This window comes from Aspergillus fijiensis (genome assembly GCF_003184825.1).
Source record: "Aspergillus fijiensis CBS 313.89 unplaced genomic scaffold BO72scaffold_13, whole genome shotgun sequence".
Classification (NCBI taxonomy): Eukaryota; Fungi; Ascomycota; class Eurotiomycetes; order Eurotiales; family Aspergillaceae; genus Aspergillus; species Aspergillus fijiensis.
The window spans coordinates 403,376-424,877 of NW_024468989.1; the positions used below are offsets into that span (position 1 = coordinate 403,376).

A 21,502-nucleotide genomic window follows, 5' to 3' on the forward strand; every position below is an offset into this window, starting at 1 on the left:
CGCACTTCCTCCACTCCCTTCCGCCTGGAGCTCCGCCACAATCGTCACAGAGTCAATCGCCCTCCCCTGCCACCTCTATTATCCTATCCATTACCGGTCTACGAATTCTACTGCGCCCTCGCCTGGTCACCTCCAGATAGCATTATATCGCCTACCGCGATTGGCTGCCTATGAACTATACTCTCCCCCAGATTTTGTGTCGGATCGGTTGTCATGGAGGGAAACAGTCAGAAGAAGGACGGCACGGATAATGCCCACATTGTATGTCCCAGATACAGAGTTTCCAGCGGGGACCCAAGCTAAACTCTCCAAATCTTAATAGAGACCCGTATCCTCTCTGCTTTCGCATTTCGAGAACTTGTCGCATCGCCGAGCTCCGTCCGCCGCAACGAATGGTACACGCGACACCCCTTCCTTCCTAAGGACACTTGAACCGGGCGACGACGTCCGCTCGTCTTCGCGAGCCTCCCTCGATCTGTCTCGGTCACATACGCCATGGGATTCCACACCCGAGTTGAACAGAAGTCACGGGTCTTTGCACGGCAATGGCATCCCCCCGCGACCCGGACGCACCCCCGGGGTCTCCCCTGGGCGGCGGCAGGATAGGCCGATGTCTCTGAGCCTGCGTTCGTCGCCGCAGCTCCCTCCAACCTTGACAGTTGACTCTCCCCGATCTCCTCCACGGGGATTCGGACCGCTGGGTGAGCATGAAGATCATGTACAGCTCCCCCGCAGTCCTCTCAACGCGTCCAGGGAGTCGTTGCCTACAATCCCGCAGGGAGGCCGTCCGACAACCCCGGTCACGTCGCGCTTTCCTACAGAACCAAAGGTAGGGAGCCTCTCTCCGGGGCCTACGGGCTCCATGACCAGTGGCCGCGACAGCCCGCAGGACCACCATGGGAAGAGCGCATCCCTGCCACCTCCGGTGAACCGGGTGGACAAGCCCAAGATTCCCGTCAAACCGGCTGCATTGTCCCATCACGATGGTGGCGGTGGCTCACTCACGACTCCGCAGCCTGAGCGTGCGCCCGTGGACGATCGCATCTCGCCATTCAGCACCCCACCAAGTAGCCCTGAGAAAGACTCCCCGAAGCAGAATCCGGCTACTTCCAGCGGCATACAGCTTGCGCGCTCCCCCTCTCGCCGGTCACCCTCGCAGCCGCCAGCAGAACCCCCGCGTTATCGCTTTGAAGAACGAACCTCTACACCCCAGCCTCCTCTGTTCCGCGAGCCTTCATTCACACAACGGCACTCGGTTCCGGAACCTCCGCGCGAGACTAGACCATTATCAGTGCAGATTCCTCCAAGACCGTCGCTTCCAGCAGAACCTCTGTCAGCCGTGCCACTTTCTGCGAACCGGATACCGATGCATGACGGTTTCTCAGAACGTCCGGGACTGCCTCCACGGCAGCCGTCGATCGCGCGAAGAGGTGGTCCGTCACCCTCACGATTGTCCATTCAACGAGAAAGTTCGGTGCATTCAATCCCACCGCCGACGCCACAACGGGAATCGCGGTACTTGGACAGCCCGGCATTCTCCATGCCGCCTCCGACGCCTAACCGGGAATCGCGGCAATTGCGTCGGGACGAACTCCCCACTCCAACAACGGTCCAACGCCATCCGTCTATCGCTCGAGAGAACAGACCGGGGCCACCCCCGGCTGTCCCGGAAAGACCAGTGGTGGAGCGCCCTGTTGCAGACCGGCCTGTGGTGGAGCGGCAGTCAGTGCGTGTCCATAGTGAGGATGAACAGAACCTGGACAGCGTTCCCGTCGCGCGTAATGACTATCCGGACGCTTCGACTGCCAACAGACGCCCGCCACTTCTCAAGTCCGGCCCAATGGAAATCAACACACGGTATGACACACGACTCATGGATGTGTGTGGAAAGCACGTGTGCACCACCGGGTATATCACGCGAGTGTGGGATCTCACAACGGGCGAGCAACTCATGAGTCTCAGTCATGGGGAAACGGTCAAAAGCTTGTCGCTGGCCTTCAAGCCCGGTGTTGGACTGGAAGATGAAGGCCAGCGCGTATGGCTGGGTACGAATTCCGGTGAGTTACATGAGGTGGACATTGCAACCGGGTCTATCGTAGCATCGCGCTCGTATCCTTCAAGGAAAGAAGTCGTCAAGATTCTTCGTCACAAGAAGGAGATGTGGACCCTTGATGATGAGGGCCGGCTACTGGTTTGGCCACCGGATGAGAACGGCACTCCCAACCTTCAATACAGCTACCACAACCCTTACGATCGGGTTGCCCGCGGACATACTTTCTCCATGGTGGTGGGCGATAAGCTCTGGCTGGCTGCGGGTAAGGAGGTACATGTGTACCGGCCCAATGCGCGGGATGATATTTCGTTCAAAGTACTCAGCAGGCCGCTGGGCGCGCATCATACTGGCGATGTCACGTCTGGCGCATATACTACTCGAGACGGCGGCCTTGTCTATCTGGGTCATTCGGATGGCAAGGTGACAGTCTATTCTGCTAAAGACTACGCGTGTCTCGCCGTCGTGAACGTCAGTGTCTATAAGATCAACTGCCTGGGGATAGTAGGGGACTATCTGTGGGCAGCGTACAAAACCGGCATGATCTACGTCTACGATACGAGCACGAATCCCTGGACAGTTAAGAAGGACTGGCGTGCCCACGACAGCCCCGTGAGCGGGTTCTTGTTGGATTCGAGCAGTGTGTGGACGATGAACCGCCTCCAGGTGACTTCACTGGGTGACGATAATTGCATTCGTTTGTGGGATGGTATGTTGGAGGATGATTGGTTAGGTAAGTTGCGATTCGGGGAGTTGTTAACGGCCTTCATTGACCCGAGTATAGAAACCCGGATGCAAACCAGAGACGTCGAGTTTTGCAACTTTCGTGAGATCCATGCTGCAGTTATCACCTGGAATGCTGGTGCTTCGACACCTGGCAGTGTGCGGACGTCATCGTTCATCCAAGATGCCATTCACCCTGAGAATCCCCCGGAGATTATCGTCTTTGGTTTCCAGGAGCTGGTGGATCTGGAGAACAAGAAGATCACAGCTAGTATGTGCATTTCATCCTCGATTAGATTTCAATATGTTGTCTTGGCAGTACTGATTAAATTACAGAGAGCCTTCTTCTGGGCAGCAAGAAGAAAGACAGCGGGGACAAGGAACACATGAGTCGACAGTATCGGGTGTGGATGGAACATCTGACACGGTGCATCAACGATTGCATGCCACTGGAGGAATCGTATGTGCTGTTGCATAGTGCGAACATGATCGGACTCTTCACGTGTGTGTTCGTCAAACACAAGGAGCGGCAGAGAATCACGGATATCAGTGCATCTGAGATCAAGCGGGGTATGGGAGGGTTGCATGGCAACAAGGTAAGCCATTTCTGGACCTGCATCTAGGAGTATGACTAACGATGTAGGGTGCTCTTCTTTTCCGATTTACGCTGGACGACAGCTCCATCTGCTTGGTGAATTGCCATTTGGCAGCCGGCCAGACGCAGACAGCCCACCGTAACAACGACATAGCGGCGATCCTCGAGGCAGAGTCGCTTCCCGCCGAGCCTAGCCTCGCTGCACGCGCAAACCGCTACGTGAGTGGTGGTGACGGATCGATGATCATGGACCATGAGATCTGCATTCTTAATGGTGATCTGAACTACCGCATTGACGCTATTCCACGTAATGTGATCATCGACGCGGTCCGCAGCAACAACCTCACGAAGCTCCTCGAGCGCGACCAGCTGCTGGCTTCGCGGCGCAAGAACCCTGGCTTCCGCCTTCGGTCCTTCAACGAGTCCCCCATTACCTTCGCCCCGACGTACAAGTACGACGTCGGCACAGACGAGTACGACTCGAGTGACAAGAAGCGTGCCCCAGCCTGGTGCGATCGGGTTCTGTACCGCGGCCTCGGCCGGGTTCGACAGCTCGAGTACCGTCGTCACGAGGTGCGGGCGTCCGACCATCGGCCCGTCAGCGCCGCTTTCAAATTCCGCATCAAGACCGTGTTGCCGTCGGAGCGGGAGGCCGTCTGGGAAGCCTGCCAGCAGGAGTTCTCCCGCGAGAAACGTCGACTGGCCTCCGAGGCGAGGTAGGATTGGTCCGTCCCGTATTTTGTGGTGTCATGACTAATGCATGCTTCAACAGTATCGAATATCTCATCACCGTCCTGGGCACCGAAACACAACAAGCTCGGTCTCTGATCATGGGTAAGGGGAATTAGACTTAGGTTCCTTTGGGGTGTTATCTGAGTTCATCGGGGAGGTTTAACTTCAGATCCTGCCCTCCGCGACCCAGCGCAGCACTACAACAAGGCATAGCGTTACACCGCCGAAGTGTGTATATGACTAATGATTCACGATAGACATGTATTTATCATGATAGGAGAAAGAGGGGGTCTCTTAGATGGAGCTATGGTATGGTCGATGTGGAAGAGATACTTAATTAATATTGGGAGTGCCAGGGATGGTTGGGTGTTAGCCAAGGAAAGATACAGAGAAGGGTGGATGGGATGTATATACTATTACTATTTATTTATTGTTGATCTTTTTCTTCTTTTGTGAGGGCAGAGCAGTTGGTCCACACATAGACAAAGATGGGCTATGGAGTATTCAACTTGTCTATTCTATTGTCGACTGCATCGTTGACTAGAAGGTCAATCTCACAGCCTGAGCTCTTCAGTCTTGAGTTCTTAAGTTGATAGCTCATGTGAGCGGAGCTTAGTCTAAGATACTCAGCTGCGATAATTCTGTATACTCTCATTGAGTCTGATATCATCGCTGCTGCAATGCATTACTTCATTTACAGTCAACTCATCAAGCCTCCGATCTTCAACTGAGCAACTGGGCTCGCAGCATCTCAGGAGATCGGACTAGGTTGAGGACAGACCTGAATCATGGAAGATATACCATGGGTAAAGAAAGCTAATTCAGCCACAGTGTAATTGACGATCAGACTCCGGAAGATATCAGAGTCGGAGAAACCCCCAGGACTTAGCATCTTAGTCTTCCGACAATAGTCCACAGCATCTGCTCCTGGAGACAGCTCCCAGCAACAGCTAACAGCACCAGCCAACAACTACAACAGCTTCAGCAACCACCACCAACAACAATAACCCCATGGCCAGCCAAGCACAGCAACACCAAGCCGACAACATTGTGTCCATTGCGAACCGCATCATGGCGCTAGCCCAGCGACACGCAGTCACCGCGAAGGAGGGCGGGGATACCATCACCGCGCGGGCAGCCCTGAGCGCTGTGTGCGAGGAACTGGCCGTGTCCACCACGGCCCCGGAGGTGTGGCTGTCGCAGACTGCGGCGTCGTCGCACACGGCCGCCGCGCTGGCGATCCTGCTGGAGACGGACATCATCACGCGGCTGTGCGAGACGGCCGAGCCGGTGCCTGCTTCGACTCTTCTCAAGGGCGTTGGCGACGACGCCACCCCTGCGCTGTTTCGTGAGTTGACACCGGTCCTTGACCATTCCCCACTAACAGAATCTACAGGCTGCGCCCTGAGACAATGCGCCGCCAGCCGTCTCCTGAACGAGCCTGTCCCCGGCCATTTCAAGCGCAACCCGCGCACCGAGCTTCTGCATGATCCCTACATCCGGGACTGGGTTCATTACCTGTCAGTCTCCTCGTCGATGTTCGTGGTATACTAGCCCGGGAGGTTCTAATGTACCAGAATGGAACAGGGTGGACGATGGTCTGCGCTGCGCATCGTGGTTATCGCGGTATGCCGCGCAGAACAACTACTACATCCCAGACGAGCGCCACCGAAGCGCCTTCGAACTGGCCTTTGACAGTAAGCTTCGCCAACTCTCCACACCTTGCATAACCTTTCAAGCGACTGGCTAAGCAACGACTAACCCTGCCACAAAACCCAGCAAACACCCCCTGCTACGACTACTACCACCAAATCGACCCGCGGCGCGGCCAGCGCTTCGACACCGCAATGGAGGGCTACTTCCGCCTGAACGCGCCCATGCCCCTCGAAGAGATCATCGACCTCCGCGCCCTCTGCCCGGAAGATGCGCTGGTCGTCGACGTCGGCGGCGGTCGCGGCCATCACTCCCTGCGTCTGGCGCAGAGATACCCGCGCATGCGCTTCATCGTGCAGGACTACGCGGACGAAGCCCCGAGCAGCGCGTCCAGCATCGCTCCCGACCCCCGACTCCGTGAGCGGGTCAGCTGGACCAAGCATGATTTCTTCGGTGAGCAGCCCGTCCGTGGGGCGGCGGTGTATCTGCTCAGCCATATCCTGATGGATCATCCTGATCGGTGGGCTTTCCTGGTATTCTTCTTCTTGGGATATGGGACTTTGCTTAAACACTGGGTTGGTACAGGGAGAGCCAGAAGATCCTGGCGCATCTGGCTGAGGCCATGGACGCCCGCTCGACCCTGCTGGTGGACGACTTCTTCGACCCCGGGGATGGGCGATTCGGCTCGCCGCAGGGGAGTTGTCTGGCGTTGCATCTGATCGCGTGCCGGGGGACGGCGTTCCGGACGGTGGAGCAGTGGATGGCGCTGTTTGCGCGGGTGCCGGTGTTGAGCGTGGGGGAGTGTCGGGTGCTGGAGCATGGGCGGGTGGTGATGAGTGTGTCCAGGGTCGAGGAAGTATAGTCTTGGGGGAATGACTGAGACAAGGACGAGGAGTCGGTCATGTTAATTGGTGATTAATGCTGCATATGCTTATGATACTGAGTATTTGAAAGCCGGGAGGGAATGCAAGTCAAGGTCCAGCTAGAAACTATCCCGACTTCATGGTTTCTTGCCTATGGCCTGCGGATAGCTCTTGCATCGGTTCCACTAAGGGACTGGGAAGCACCGGGGCTATGGATGCTTAGAGTATATCAGCAGTTGTGTCACAGTGCTTTCCGTATACCCCCGTCTCCGAAAAGAGCAATCCCCGGAAGTCAAGTCATGCCGTCATCGTCCCGGGAAAGCGGGCCTCCCCACTGCACCCCCGCATCAGCCCTATGACTTTTACATCAGCCCTACGAACATACCTCCCCGTACTCGTATAAAACAGCTTCTCTTCTGACGTAGCCACGCGCAACCCCCAATTCATCCCTCCTCCTGCACAGAACCCAGTCCACCCATCCACCCAACTGCCCCCAAACACCCCCCATCCCACACCAAATTCCCAACCACAGCCCCTCCCCTCTCCCCTCTAACCACCCACACGAACAAAAATGACCACCAACCCCCTCGCCTACCGCACCGCCCAAGCCATCGGCTTCACCGGCGCCGCCTGGCTATCCGGTGCGTTCATCCCAATCCCAATCCCAATCCCAATCCCAATCCCAATCCCAATCCCACCCTTCCATTCTTCCCCCATATACCCCGATGAACCAACCCATCCTGATGGACTAACGAATCCCACAAAAAGGCACCATCGCCTCCCAGAGCCTAATCACCATCCCCGCCTTGCTAGCACGCGACCCGGCCCCGGCCCCGGCCCCGGACTCAACCCACCAGACAACAGCCCTGGAGATCTGGAAACGAATCTCCACCGCCAGCACAGCCCAAACCGCACCGGTCGCCGCGGGCACGGCCGCCGCGTTCGTTTATCTCGCTTGGACGGTGGCGCGGGCCGTCGAGCCGCCGCAGCTGCTGCAGTTCCTCAGTAGCAGCAGTAGTAGTCGCTATGCCAGTCCCGGGCGGTGGTATGCGGCGGCGGCGGTGTTGACGGTGGGGGTGGTGCCGTACACGGCGGTGGTAATGCGGGGGACGGACTATCAGATTCTGCGGGTGGAGGAGGCGCAGGCGGAGGCGGAAAAGACCAGCGGGTTGCTGAAGCGGTGGGCGGTGCTGAATGCGGTGCGGAGTCTGTTGCCGCTTGTTGGCGGGTTGTGCGGGTTTGCGGCCGCGGTGATTTGATTGTACTGTACGATACTAGTAGTTACTTGATGGTGTAGATGGTGTAGATGGTGTTGGGGATAGTGCTTAATCTTGATTCATGGATTTCGGGCAAGATACTCAATTCTGGATTGAGAGAATGGAAAGACAAAAGCTTCAACTCTTCTTCTACTTCTACATTAGGCAATGCAATCCCTCGCAGTAAAAAGAAAAACATCAGAGCAGTATCTTTCAAGGTTCCCACAAGCAGCTGCCCGCATCTAATACCGTCGCCAGGTAGAAAGCAACAATCAGCAACAAATCCAACACCCGCAACTCCAACCAACCCTACTTCTTCCCCACCTGCGCAGCCCGTTCAGCACCCCTCTCCCCAGCAGCGTCCACCCGAAAGATCCCCCCAACCGATTCACCAAACCTCAACGCGGTGTGATCCTCCCCCCTCCTAAGCCTCCGCACCACGTGCGGACACGTCGAAAAGTGCCGTGGAAGATCCGGGACCCGGAACGCGCGATCCACCCCCTTGCTCCCCGGGGACGCCGCGTTCCAGGCACACCCCCGGCTCGGCGATGCGGGCGTGCGGGTCCCAGCACGGAAACGCCACGGTCGACCGCAGCCGCGCATGGCACGTGTCGAGCCGCAGCCAATATGTCCATTCCTGGAGTGCGGATCCGATCTCGCGACTACTACTGCCGAACCGGCGCCGCCAGTGCTGTCGAAACAGGAGTCCAGCTTGCGTCACGTCAATCAGCCGGTCGGAACTGTATTGCCCTTCGAGAAGATCAACACAAGAGACGACCGGGAGATCCCACCGGTCTTCCGGCAAACCGTAACAGACAGACACATCATGGAGGGTGGCGACGCGGTATCGACTATGTCTCAGAACGCACTGCAGACACACCCGCGAGAGAGTGGGGATATATAGAAAGGGGCCAAAGTCAGGGCAGGTTTGGCACCGCGGGTGGCAGAATGCGCGATACAGTTGGTGGAGAGGGAAATTATGGGTGCATCGGGCAATATCAAGGTTCATGAGGGTCTCCGCTGCATGGGTTCGGAGCATGCGGTATTCGTAGAGAGAGTCGACCTGCCGGTGCATCGGGGTGTTGACTGGCCGTAGGTTACCTAGGGTAATCATATCAAGGTGGAAGAAGATCATGCACACTATCTCCAGCGGTAGTAAGGGCCATAGCGGCCGGGAGGGCGGCGCCTGCCAACAAGGTGGCTGGCAACGCGGTTGTTGTTTCGGACATTTTGGGTTCGATAGAGCCTTATGAGTTCCCTAAGACGAGCGCGTGACATAGAGGAGTGGAGGTGAAGAAGATTCTTCCCCGGCCGGTCAAAACGGTACGCCAATCCGGAGGCCATGATTTGATCCGATTAGTTTCGGTTATTAGAAGCAGTTGCATGTCGGCAGGGGGCAGCTCGTGGTTTTATCGTGATGATTGTTGTCATGATGTTGTAGTGAGATCATGCGACGGGGGTTCCGGGACCATTGGCCGATGCCATCCACTTCGTCCTCCTCTGGGTCCGACGCAGTGGCTGAAGCAGCCGTGGTCCTTTTGGACCTCGAGAATCTGCACGAGGCCCGCAGCGGGAGTGGTGTGACTTTTACTCGTTAGGTTCTGTGCTCGTGATGTTGGAGGTACAAATTTAGTCTCTTTGCATGGACACCGGCCCTCGAGCAAGCACTTATCGAGGGTGAATCGAAGAATGCAAAGCAAATCTCCTTCCAAGAAGGCACGAGCAAGCGAATCACCCATTCCTCGTCGAATCTAAAATGGACCATTTATCACAAGCAGCGGCCACTTCCCGCGCCGTCACCCCGTCCTTGTTCTCTCGAGTCGGATCCAGCCCCAGCTCCACCAGCAACGCGAAAAGATTCCCCTCGTCGTCGTACGGCACATCAATCGGGTCATCTTTGCGGCGCGCAACTACATGCAGTAAGGTATCCCCGTTGCCGTTCACCGCATGGACTTCATGCTCCGCGAACATACGCCGCAAGTCAGACTCCTCCGGCGGAGACGCCGTATACTCATCCATATGGTACACCCGCAGCTGGTTGACATAGGCAAAGATGGGCGTGTTGCCTTGATTGTCGCGGGCTTCGCGACTGCAGCCCTTGTCAAGAAACAGCTGATACAGCGCCAAGCACGCCGGGTACAGGCCTTCGTCCTTTTCATCAGAACCCGTGGAAATGGCGCGTTCTTCTATGTCCTTAGCGGTGCATTGCATCAGGACCGGGGCTATAAAGTGCGGGGCGGTTCTGCCGTCCGGGAAGCGCTCCGTTGCGTTTGCTCCCGCCGCCCCGAGGCGTTCCAGGTTCCATTTGAACCGCAGAGAAGGCATGGCATCCTCGTCTACTGAGCGATCGATGGACTCGGCAAGTGCTACATGCAGCGGGCTTAGTCCATGTGTGTTATGCGCGACCGTCGAGGCTCCTCTGGCAAGAAGCTCCTCGACGACCTCGCGCAAATTGTTCAGCACGGCATAGTGCAGGGCCGTGGAGCCGGGATTGTCGGCGACGTGGATGTTCGCCCCAGCCCGGATGAGCGCGAGTGCGGTGTGTTCACGATCATCCTCATGGAGGCCTGCATTCTTGCTTTTCCCGCGTTGTTCGCAGGCTCGCAATAGCGGCGTCTGACCCTGGGCATCTCTTCTTTCGAGGTCGTGGCCTGCGGCAATGATGGGTGTCACGAGTCCGTGCCGGGTACAGATCTCGTGCAGTGCAGATGTCCCTTTCTCCAGGGCCTGATGCGAATCCGCGCCATGAGCAAGCAGAACAGCCATGAGTTCTTCACTCTTCCCCGATGCTTCTATGAGCGGGGTTTCAGTTCGCTCTCCCCGGTGTTCATCCTTCGATGTATACACGACATTCGGGTCGACACCCGCCTTCAGAAGCAGCTTTACCGCAGAGACACTCCCTGCTTGTATCGCGCAAGCTATTGCCGGGTGGTTCCCAACGGATGGGTCCGCCCCGTGGTCTAGTAGTCTTTGAATGACCGATAGGTCCCGATTAGCGCGGAGAGCGGCGTGAAGTGGCAGACCTTCATTAACATCTGCTTCATACCTGAGCAGGACATCAAGCCCCTCATCATACCACAAGCTGAGGAAACGGGCGCAGTTCTCTTCTTCGTCAAATGCTATTTGATAAGGCGTTTTGTCTTTGTGCAAGAGCCCGGTGTCGGCGCCTGCCTCCAGCAGTATGCTCAGCGCCCGGGGATGCCACCAAGACCTGCCGGCAGCAAGTTTGCGCATCACACGGGAACAGTCAATCTGGAGTTTGGGCCCCGCTTAAGTCGGAGTCCCAGTCAAGACCGACTGTATATCTCGTCTAAGAGAAATCTCCCAATCAGCAATCCTATACCCTGCATGGCAATCATACCTGCAAAGAGAATATAGACAACCTGCGAGTGAGGAACGAACTCCCAGTGATCAACTAGAGTAAACATTCAGAAATCCGAATCAATCCCCTCTCGCACAACAGACCAACAGACTCCGTCTCCCCGAGAACCCTAAGCAAGCAAGCAAGCAAATAACACCGATCAACCAAAGAACATACGAGCATGACCAAAAAAAAGGAAAAAAGAAAAAACACTACAACTCCAACAATGCCCTGTATATCATCGATTCAAAAACACCATCAGAAGCAATTTCCATTCAAATTATCTCACCGAGCCCAAAAATCTCAGTTCTCCCTCTCACTATACGGCGGCGGCGGCGTCCCCGCCAACTCCCTCTCCCCATCTGGCACCGCAGCCCCGAGCCCCCCAGCCGACTCACCCGTCAACTGCCTCGCGCGGCGCACCGAGCGCTCGAACGCGCCCGCCCCATTCAGCTGATCGTAGATCCAGCCCTGGGCGGTGGTCCGGGTGAAGGCGACGCCGAGGACGCGGCCGCAGAAGGTAGAGATGGACAGCCAGGAGCGGACGTCGGCGAGGTCGGTGGTGAGGATGGGGGCGGCCATGACCAGGCGGGCGAGGTGGGAGTCGAAGGGCCGGGAGCTGGGGCTGGTCAGGCGGGCGTTGTTGTAGAGCACGTGCAGGAGGAGGACCTTGTCGATGTCGTGGATGTCGACCGCGCCGAGGTCGGTGTCGCCGGGGGCGGGGCGGGGGAGGCCATGGAAGGTTGAATCGTGGTGGTCCATTGGGCTTCAGCTGTTTGATTAAGTCGGGTTGCGATGTACAAGTCCGATCTCTCCAGCTGGAATGTACTGCACGGATCAAACGGTGATGTTGACATCGGCCCTCAAATGCCAACCATCGAGCTGATTTATATACCACATCCCAGCCGAATCCCCCCCGAACGCAACAAAGACCCTCAATTCTGCCGTCTCATTGAGTCCCCAAAGTCAACCGGGAAGCCCCAGCTCACCACAATCAACCCACTCCCACAAAGATAACCCATACAAAGGACCCCGATCTTGTAGTCGAAACCCTCCAGCCCTAACTACCCCCCACCCCGATCCTATAAAACCACCAACCACCACCTGGCAACCAATGACCCAACCCCAACCCCGACCCCAACCCCAAACCAACCCACTGGACACCCCACCCCAAACCCTAACCCCGAGACACCGCAAGCATGCCCCCCCTAAAGCTCCTCGCGCACCCCAACCGCAGCCGAACCCACCCCCACCGCCACCGCAACCCCCCTCCCTCACCCCCATTCACCTACACCCCAGGAGACCCGATCACCCTCCCATGGCTACACCGCCTAACCGCCCACCTCGAGCACAACGACATCCCAGTAGCGCTCCTAAACCGGGCGCTCTTCCGCACCCTCAACTGGCAGGACGACCTCTTCATGGACCCGTGCATCGACCTCGACATCGCAGGCCACCAACTGGGCGGGGCGATCGCCGTCCTGCAGGCCGCGGGGCTGGACGACACGCCGCGCAGCGTGACCGACACGCTGGGGTGCATGCACCAGTGGCCCTCGGGGCCGAGCCGCTACTGGCCGGCGGACCGGGACTACCGCCTCGAAGACGCATGGTGGGCGCCGGCGCACGTCTTCTTCGTGGCGCGGGGCGCCTACATCGCCGCCCGCGACCATCGGCTCTGGAGTCGGGGCCCGGAACCCGACTCCCCGGACAGCGTGGAGCACCCGGGCCATGTGGTCATGGTGCGGCTGTTCGCGCACGAGCAGTATTTCTGGCACATGCCGTGTCCGCGCTTCCGGCATGATCCGCGCGAGGATGGGGAGTGGGAGTGTTATACCATGGTGGGTGCGGAGGTGGACGACCCAGATACCCGAGACGGGAGGGGGAGCGGATTGCCGCGGATGGTGCGCGTGATGAAGCCGGCGCAGTACCTCGAGGGGATGCTGCTGCTGCACTGGCGCGATCGGAGCCGGGAGGATGACACCCGCGGCACCTCCTGGGAGCTGACCTTCGACCTGCTCTGCGATCTGGCCCGACGCGCCAGGCCCGCCTGCCTGCGGACCCGCGCCTTCCGGCCGGAGATGCGCCGGCTGCTGCAGGACGAGATCCTGGCCCCCGACTGCAAGACGGACCGCGAGTACGACTGGCTGTTCACGCGGCGCCGCATCAACCGCGCCCAGCTGATGTACCAGCAGTTGAAGGGCACCCCCATGATGCCCCAGTCCCCGTTCCCGGTCCTGCCCAGCGGCTTGCCGGAGTCGCTGCACGCAACGTACACCGCCCTCATGAGTGGGATGGAGCTGTACGATTCCGATTTGCCGTGGGTGGATCGGCGCCCAGGCCTGTTCCGTCTCGATGAAGACGGGAACAGAATTGAGGGCTTGGATGCCGAGGATGATGAGGAGACCGATTCTGACTCCGAGGAATCCCAGGATCCCAACGAGGAGGGCTATGATGATGAAATCGAAGTGTATGACCCCAGCGAGCCAGAATCGTAGATTATCGTAGTATTACGGTGGGTTGAACGTAGGGGAAACGGTTTCGTGAACTCCATTATCGCTTCGTAGAGCTATTGAACAAATGATTATTGATCTATATCGAAAAAGCCCCTTTGCAACAAATACAATAATTTTTCATGAACGCTAACAAGCAGATAATCAAAGTAGATGCAGTTTCTCAGGTTTAACCCTTGACTAAGACAGCAATTACCTCAAGAACTCCATCTTCTTCCAACTTTGAAGATACCGTCTCACCACCTCAACATCCACAGGCCCAACCCCCGCTAGCGTGGTTGAATGCTCACGACACTGCACTGTCTCTAACCTCAGTCCCCCGCACGACATGCGACGGAAGTGTTCCTCCAGAAAGTCGACCATCAAAGAGGCAGGGTTCTCGTCACTTGGTCCAGCGAATGTTCGGACTCGACGGATCCATTCCTCGAAGGGCACGGTAGTGATGGTTCCATTCTTGTTGCTCGAGTCTTGCCCCTCCTTCAGGCGGGCTGGTGCCGGGTTGAACCGCAGACCTTCAGCCAGCAAGGGGATCATATCTTCCCATGGTTGTCCGATAGGATTCTCAATGTGATAGACCGGATATCTGTTTGCCATCTCCACTCCTTCGCCCGAAAGGAGTAGATCCCCCAATGTGGCCGCCACGTCCTCAACAGGCGTCCACGAGACAGTTCCCCTCAAATTCGGGAGACACCTGAGCGTCTGTGAGGATTTAAGAAGAAACGGCAGATGCTCCTGCGGATTCCAGTATCCACTGACTCGTGACCCTGCTATTTGCCCTAAACGGACGGCCATGGGCTGGAACATGTCCGGGTAGCGGTGAAGGGTTTCGTCCAGCATGCGCTCGCAGATGAACTTGGCGAGGCCGTACCCATTGGTCAGAACGGATTGTAGAGATAGTCGCGACTCAGGTACGTTAGGATTGCCGGTGTGGATAGGATAATGACCGACCGTGGCAATTGAGGAGATCAACTGAAAGTGGATCCTGGAGCCACTGTAGGCATAACTAGCGAAGTCAAGAAGGTTGCGCATGACCTGAAACTGCGGCTCAAAGCCCTCGACAGGCCGTTTGCCGCTCATGGGCCAAGCATTGTGGATGATGTGCGTGGTTTTCAAAGCGAGCTGAGCATACTCCGCTTGGGATAGACCGAGGAAGGGCTTGGATGTATCAGTTTCGAGGATCCGAAGTTTTGAAAGCACCTGGGAGCCTATTGTGATCCCCCGCGTGGATAGGGCTTCGTGCTGTCGCTCTGATGGTGTCTTGCTGTTGCGGGCGGGACGATTAAGGCAAATCACAGTAGCAACGTTGGATTGATGCGCGAGATGGCTAACCAGCTGACAGCCTAGACCCCCGGTGGCCCCAGTCACAAGTATCACCGCCCCAGCTGAAGGTTTCTTCCTTGATGCCTCGGGGACTTTAGCGCTGAAGCCCTGAGTATATTGCCGAATGTAACCATCCACTACTGCCTGTCGAGTCACCAAGTCGGCGTCAGCAGGTGGGCTTGGAGATTGCGGCAAGGAACAGTGGCGATGCTCATACCTTGGCCCTTGGGATGCCATTGCGACCACGATGCGCTCGATCCCGACTTCGGGGCATTTTCCATTCGTCCAGTTCACCTGGCCATATCCCGCAGCGTGGAGGGCAGTCTCCCATCGTACAGGATCGGCTACCGCGTGGCGCCGACCGTCATCAAACAGCCACCATCCTTCCAACAGACCAAAGATCATGTCGATCCAAACAAGAGGTTGTGTCATCTCCAGCATCATAAGAAAGCCATCGGGCCGCAGGGCCTTCCGAATGTTCTTGGTCGACTCCATCAAGCTGCGAGTAGCATGAACAGCGTTGCTCGCGATGATGATATGCTGACTGCTTAGCAGATCATCGGCGGGCGCTTTTTCAATATCATGCACCCGGAACTTCATGAACGGATGTTGCTTGAATTCCTTGCGAGCGCTGGCAAGAAACAATGGCGAGATGTCGGTAAAGGTATATTCAACCGGAATATTCAGACGGGCCAAAGCCGGCACAAGCTGCTTGGTGGTGCCTCCCGTTCCAGCACCCATCTCCATGATTTTCAAGGGTCCTTCACTGGAAGGAAGTCTTCCGATCAGCCGCCGAAGAAAATCATCCATCATTTTGTAGTGCAACTTGTTAAACAAGAAGTCCCCGTACAGACTAGACACTAATTGGCGACCTTCTTCGTTGCCAAAGATCAGCCGAAGACCATCCGCCTTTCCGCTGAGCACGTCGGCCAGTCTCCTGCCTGTGAAATAGGCTAGCTGGTGGGCCTTGGTATGGTCAGGGTAATCCTGAATCAGTCTGTTCAAAATACTCTCACTGGACTCGACAGGAGCGGGTGCGTGAGTTCGAAGAACAGTGTTGCCTTCCACTTTGACCAATTTACCCTCGTTCTGCAGAACCTGGTAGATATACTCAACCAGACGTTCATGCTTGGGTAGGTATTCGACTTGTGGCAAGACTTGACCATAAACGGCAGCGCGCAAAGAGCATCCAAGCTGTTCGAAAGCCTCAACTATCAAGGCAACACACATCTGCGCCAGTGCAGGATTGATAGTCTGCATGTAATTCAGACCATTGAACTCAGCAATGTATTCGTCCGTAAGATCTTTGACTTCAGTGAAGGCGTCCATGACAGCTTCGGACGGCAACTGGAGGTCTCGATCCGGAAAATAGGACTTTGCGGTCTCTGGAGCTGGAGTAGGGCTTGCGAGTTCGCTGGGGGTAGAAAACCCCGGAGTCGTGGGTAGTGACTTGTTCATCTTGCGCTCAATGTCTGTGACCGTAAGCTCCTGTAGGGTCTGTCCATGGGGAAAGTGTAGGCCGAATTTACACTCCAGGTCAGCGGACAGCTCCATGGAGAGAAGCGAATCGACTCCAAGTTCTCCGAGTGGAACATCATTCCTGATTTCGTGCTCAGCTACACCCAGAAACTCGGCAAGGAACGCGCCAAGTCCACCGGCTATCGAGACATCCAAGTCGCTGGATACAGTAGTTGCAGAGTCGGAAAACACGTCACAGACCGACCCCGCTGACGATGAGTGATCATCCTCAGACGAAATGGCTGTAACGGTGCCACAGATGTAGTCAACCAGGCTACGCACAGTTGTGAGATCCGCCAGGTCATACATTGGAATCGAACAGTGAAACTTTTGTTCCAAATCCTGACCCATCTCCATGCTCATGAGTGAGTCGATGCCGATGTCGCAGAGCTGGGTGCTGTCTTTGATGTCAACAGCGTCAAGGCCAGACAGTTCTGCCAGTACCGCCTTGACGCCTCTTGATACATCTATATCTGAGGAAGGGAGATCGACCAGCATTTGAGGCTTAGGTGCCGGGCTGATCTTCGCCGAGATTGCAGCACTGACAGTGTCGATGCCGGCAGTAACCGGGGGAGCCACTTCTAAAGGCGTGGAGGCTTTGGTCGCCAAACGAGGAGTTAGTCTAGTCAACATCCGACTCATTGCTTGTTTTGAGACCCTAGTATACTTGATGCCCAGCATGATTTCTGCCAGCTCACCCGTGGCGGAGTCGAAGACGAAGACATCAGTCATATACGCCTTCTCGTCCTCGAGGTGATGATGGCGGGCGATGATATCCCATGCTTCGACCTGGCCATACCTGGATCCCGTCTTAGGAGATCTAAGCCAGTGTTCCAGTCCATTTGCGATATACATCTCGCTAGAATGCAAGTCTGTCATGCAATTTACCCAGATTCCACCCACCTGGGCGAAGCAATCCGAAAGATGCATATCGAGCCAGCGCTCTCCGGCATGCTTCCTGAGCACACGGCCAGCAGATTCGTTGCCCTTGCCGACCAGCTTCTGGAGGCCTTGATACTCAACACCATAATCCACAACTTCAGAGAACGCCCGGTAGATATTCCGTCCTTGGATGATGTCGTCTGCGTCGGATGAATCGAGAATTTGTAGACAGCGCTTATGGTTACCAATGAGGCGCCCATATCGAGCGAACTCAGCATGGGCGTCGGGGCTTTCAGTCAAGCCAAATGTGATTTCGCCCGAAACGTGCACGGTATTCACGGAGCCGGATCCGCCCGAGCTTGCCAGGCAGAATTCCCAAGCAGTACCACGGGCCCTTCCCTCACTTTCTCTCAAGTCAAGCCATACTGCTCTAGAAGGATCGTCGCACAAAGGAGATTTGCTCTGAATGTTGTGAACTCGAGGAATATGCTTCGGGTCTCGGAGAGCCGGCTGCAAGCTCCCCAGGGCCTCAATAGCCATATCGACTTCCAGCGTCATAGGACAAATGGGGGCTGTCTGTGCGATTGTGTGACCCTTGAGATGGTTCCGGAACATTTGAGTTGCGGTGTTGATCCGAAACCGAGCCAAACGCTGCTTGGGGTCCTGGTATCCAACAAATGTGTAAAGACACTCGGGAATAGGCTCATCTGGAATTTTCTCAGCTATGTCGGACACCTTCTCTTGCGGTATCTTCACGTCCAGCCAGTGTTTGCTTCGCTCAAATTGATAGACCGGCATTAGTATGGGACCATAGTCATAGGTCTGAGATCTGTGATGCGGCCAGTAGGTAACATTTAGGCCCTCTTTCCAAAGGCAGGTGGTCATATCAGTGAGGTTGTTCAGGCCTTGAGCCCCATCGGTAATATTCACAGCTTGAAAGTGAGACTCAGCCGGCACCCCAAGGGCCCGACGTGCCATTCCGGTGATAGTCGAGTTAGAGCCCGCCTCCAGGAATATGGCAGAGGGGTATTTCTTCGCCAGTCGCTGAATTGCATGGTCGAAATAGACCGGGTTTCGCATATGCTGTGCAAAGAAGCTGGATGTAAGAGGCTCATTAGCCGTCTCAGTTGCCCTTTCCATTGGAATCGAGGCTTGCGAGAAGGAGATGCTTTCCCCGAGCTTTCTCAGTTCCTGCAAAAGAGATTTCTCAACAAGCGTAGAATGGAAAGCGTGCGTGACATTCAGTCTCCGTGTGCGCATTGAGGAAAAGTCCTGGTCTCTGGAGACGGTTTCCGAGACGGCATCAATGGCCTTGCTTGATCCTGCCAAAGTGAAGCTCTGAGGCCCATTATAGCAAGCAATTGTGGCGGCATTCTCGGCTGGGGTGAGCTGATGCGCAGCAGCCAGCAACCTTTCAACCAAATTCAGATCGCCTTCAATAGCCATCATCGCCCCGCGCTCCCGGCCCCATAGCTTTTGCAAAAGTTCAGCTCGCGTCGCAATGGCACGAAGAGCATCCTCGAACTTCAAGGCGCCGGAAACGCACAACGCTACCAGTTCACCAAAGCTGTGACCCACAACGGCCGCAACTTTCACACCACAATCTGTCCATGTTCGCGCCACAGAATATTGCAGAGCGAACAGCATTGTTTGAAGTTTTACCGGATCCTCCACAGGTGATGTCTGGAAGATCTCAGGATACAGACCGCCATAGCCCAAATCTTGAAGAGTGGAGTCGCAATGGTTGAGGTGATCACGCAGAACACGTATCCCATCGAAGACATTTCGGTCTAATCCAATGAATCTTGAGACTTGACCACCAAAGCAGAGGATCACCGGTCTTGTGGGGTTCGTTTTAGTGGTATTGGAAAAGTCCCTTTTGGTTCCTTCTATGCAAGCTGTCAGGCTATCTTCCAAATTGGAGATTGAGTTTGCGCTGAATATAGCATTGGTAGGAAGATTGTGGTTAGATTGGCGGTTCGCATTGAAGGACAGATTTGCCAGGGTAATGTTTCTTGCTGAAACTGCTTTGGACCGAATTAGACCTCTTAGCTTGGTGACATACTCAAGCAAGCTCCGCCCATCGAGGGCACTTAGCCAGAAAGGATGTTTCAGTCCTTCCGCGTGAATTGCTGACAGCCCAGCCCCGTCATGCTGCCGAGGCTGAGTGACGACCAGGGAGGCGTTCGAGCCCGAAGCGCCGTAATTGTTGATCAAGGCAGCACGGTGCTCAACATTCCAGTCTTTCATGGAAGTTGCTATCTCAAGCATATCAGAACTCGACGCCTTGAGGTGAGGACTAAGAGATTGAAAGCTAGCCTGGGGCGGGATTTTCTGCTCCTGAATCATTAATAGGACCTTGATCAATGCGACCGCTCCGGAAGCACTCTCTGTGTGTCCGACCAGCCCCTTGACGGAGCCAATAGTCATGGGAGTTTGTCGATTTCTCAATCCCCCAAACACCTCCAGGATACTGCTATACTCCGCGGGATCTCCGACAGCGGTACCGGTGCCATGTGCCTCGACCAAGGAGATCTGCTGCGGGTCCAGCCCGGCTTTCTGCGTGACGTGTGCGAACAGGCTCGAGAGAGATGGGGAGTTGGGCACAAAAATGGGGGTGCAGTTCAGGTTCTGATATACCGCCGTTCCAGAAATACATCCCAGAATCACGTCCCCATCGTTGACCGCTTGCGACATTTTCTTCAGAAACACCACAGCTGCGGCCTCACCGCGACAGTAGCCGTCCGCACTCGCGTCAAAGGGCTTACACGCGCCTGTCGGACTGAGAAAAGAGGCACCAGCTAGATTTTGAAACCACAGTCCATTGGTCATAACGTTCACGCCGCCAGCGAGGGCAGCCGTACATTCACCTGCCAGGATGGCCTGACACGCCATATGCACCGAGACTGCCGCAGTGGAACACCCCGAGTCAAGCGTCATGGATGGACCAGTCCAGCCGAAATAATGACTGATCTTACCAGCGATAAAGCTGCGAAGATTTCCCGTTGTCGTAAAGGCGTTCGGCTCATGGCAGGCGACATTCGTCTCGTAGTCGGAGTTGCAGACCCCCAAATAGCATCCCACGTGCTGATCAGTATCATGTAAGCTAAAATACCCTGATTGCTGCACTGCCTGATAAGCAACCTCCATCATCAGGCGTTGCTGGGGGTCTTGTGATGCCACCTCCCTGGGGCTCTTTTTGAAGAATTTGTGGTCAAAGGCGCTGGAGTCGTTGAGGAAGTTGCCGTACCACCGACGATTAGGGTCAAATTTACGCCAGTGGGATTCGAAGGGAATCTTGTCGAGGGGCACCTCTCGATGTTGTGATTCAGCGGTACAGAGCAGGTTCCAGAATTCCTCTGCGTCGTCTGCTCCTGCCACCTTTAGGGAGTAGCCGACGACGGCAATATCATTGTTCAAAGTGGAAGTAGAAGACGCCATGGTTTCTCTCTCAGGTTCGCCGCGTCTTCTGGTTAATAGGGTCGTAAGGGATAGAAGACTCGTCTATAGCTTGAGACGGATAGTTCGAACAAAGGGGGTATATGGCAGGCTTGAAGAGCAAATGAGGCACGCGTGGTCTAGCAAGATAAAAGAAAAAGCGCGTCTAGTCTATTGCGCAAACACGGACTGTGAAAGTGTATGATGATTCAAAATAAAAAGACCTGTGTCGCCCTATTATGCAAGCAAGTTGTTATGAGACGGTCTATGACTCCAGGTTAAAGATTGGTGAAAGGTTTCGCACCTTATATACTGCTTGCCGGTAGAAGCCTCTCTCTCATACTCAGGAACACTGCACTTGCCGTGCCATCCTGAACCACCCGATACCATGCGATAGAACATGGTATCAACTCCTTCTAACCACGACATTCCAAGGTTTTCTGATTCCAAGCCGTGGCCCCAACGGCTGCATGAGCCAAGTGCTGTAGGTAAGCTCCTTCGCGAGGTGAGTGCTGACAGCAGATGCCATATGATGTGTCCTTCATGAACAGACTAGACCGTTGAAGATAGAATCCTTCAGCGACGAGTGTATCAGCCCTGC

At 55.8% G+C, this 21,502-nt stretch overlaps 8 protein-coding genes across 8 annotated transcripts; 4 read left to right on the forward strand and 4 right to left on the reverse strand.

The window, feature by feature from the left end:
* Positions 1 to 38: 38 nt before the first annotated feature.
* Positions 39 to 4,405, forward strand: BO72DRAFT_44443 (putative inositol polyphosphate phosphatase). The gene is made up of 6 exons (XM_040943805.1): positions 39 to 261; positions 323 to 2,783; positions 2,835 to 3,044; positions 3,110 to 3,369; positions 3,417 to 4,084; positions 4,141 to 4,405. The coding sequence occupies exons 1-6, from the start codon at positions 214 to 216 to the stop codon at positions 4,214 to 4,216; spliced, it is 3,723 nt and encodes a 1,240-aa protein (XP_040803444.1). The 5' UTR covers positions 39 to 213; the 3' UTR covers positions 4,217 to 4,405.
* A 706-nt stretch (positions 4,406 to 5,111) lies between these two features.
* Positions 5,112 to 6,710, forward strand: BO72DRAFT_505711 (S-adenosyl-L-methionine-dependent methyltransferase; the record flags this gene model as incomplete). Its single annotated transcript, XM_040949199.1, has 5 exons — positions 5,112 to 5,448; positions 5,497 to 5,620; positions 5,688 to 5,797; positions 5,880 to 6,273; positions 6,339 to 6,710. 5 exons carry the CDS (start codon positions 5,112 to 5,114, stop codon positions 6,613 to 6,615), a joined length of 1,242 nt encoding a protein of 413 aa, XP_040803445.1. The 3' UTR covers positions 6,616 to 6,710.
* A 356-nt stretch (positions 6,711 to 7,066) lies between these two features.
* BO72DRAFT_526086 (DUF1772 domain-containing protein) lies at positions 7,067 to 7,907 on the forward strand. Its single transcript, XM_040950002.1, has 2 exons — positions 7,067 to 7,257; positions 7,385 to 7,907. Exons 1-2 carry the CDS (start codon positions 7,188 to 7,190, stop codon positions 7,873 to 7,875), a joined length of 561 nt encoding a protein of 186 aa, XP_040803446.1. The 5' UTR covers positions 7,067 to 7,187; the 3' UTR covers positions 7,876 to 7,907.
* Positions 7,908 to 8,183: 276 nt separating this feature from the next.
* BO72DRAFT_44464 (uncharacterized protein) lies at positions 8,184 to 9,153 on the reverse strand. Its single transcript, XM_040943866.1, has one exon. It carries the CDS (start codon positions 9,005 to 9,007, stop codon positions 8,297 to 8,299), a length of 711 nt encoding a protein of 236 aa, XP_040803447.1. The 5' UTR covers positions 9,008 to 9,153; the 3' UTR covers positions 8,184 to 8,296.
* Positions 9,154 to 9,553: 400 nt separating this feature from the next.
* Positions 9,554 to 10,722, reverse strand: BO72DRAFT_446249 (ankyrin repeat domain-containing protein). Its single transcript, XM_040944249.1, has one exon. It carries the CDS (start codon positions 10,636 to 10,638, stop codon positions 9,604 to 9,606), a length of 1,035 nt encoding a protein of 344 aa, XP_040803448.1. The 5' UTR covers positions 10,639 to 10,722; the 3' UTR covers positions 9,554 to 9,603.
* An 814-nt stretch (positions 10,723 to 11,536) lies between these two features.
* BO72DRAFT_494298 (uncharacterized protein) lies at positions 11,537 to 11,995 on the reverse strand (the record flags this gene model as incomplete). Its single annotated transcript, XM_040948449.1, has 1 exon — positions 11,537 to 11,995. One exon carries the CDS (start codon positions 11,993 to 11,995, stop codon positions 11,537 to 11,539), a length of 459 nt encoding a protein of 152 aa, XP_040803449.1.
* A 437-nt stretch (positions 11,996 to 12,432) lies between these two features.
* Positions 12,433 to 13,728, forward strand: BO72DRAFT_494299 (uncharacterized protein; the record flags this gene model as incomplete). Its single annotated transcript, XM_040948450.1, has 1 exon — positions 12,433 to 13,728. One exon carries the CDS (start codon positions 12,433 to 12,435, stop codon positions 13,726 to 13,728), a length of 1,296 nt encoding a protein of 431 aa, XP_040803450.1.
* A 1,029-nt stretch (positions 13,729 to 14,757) lies between these two features.
* BO72DRAFT_44473 (ketoacyl-synt-domain-containing protein) lies at positions 14,758 to 21,233 on the reverse strand. The gene is made up of 3 exons (XM_040943883.1): positions 21,206 to 21,233; positions 15,281 to 21,135; positions 14,758 to 15,207 (listed from the first exon to the last, which is right to left on the reverse strand). The coding sequence occupies exons 2-3, from the start codon at positions 20,902 to 20,904 to the stop codon at positions 15,201 to 15,203; spliced, it is 5,631 nt and encodes a 1,876-aa protein (XP_040803451.1). The 5' UTR covers positions 20,905 to 21,135; positions 21,206 to 21,233; the 3' UTR covers positions 14,758 to 15,200.
* Between the last annotated feature and the right edge of the window lie 269 nt (positions 21,234 to 21,502).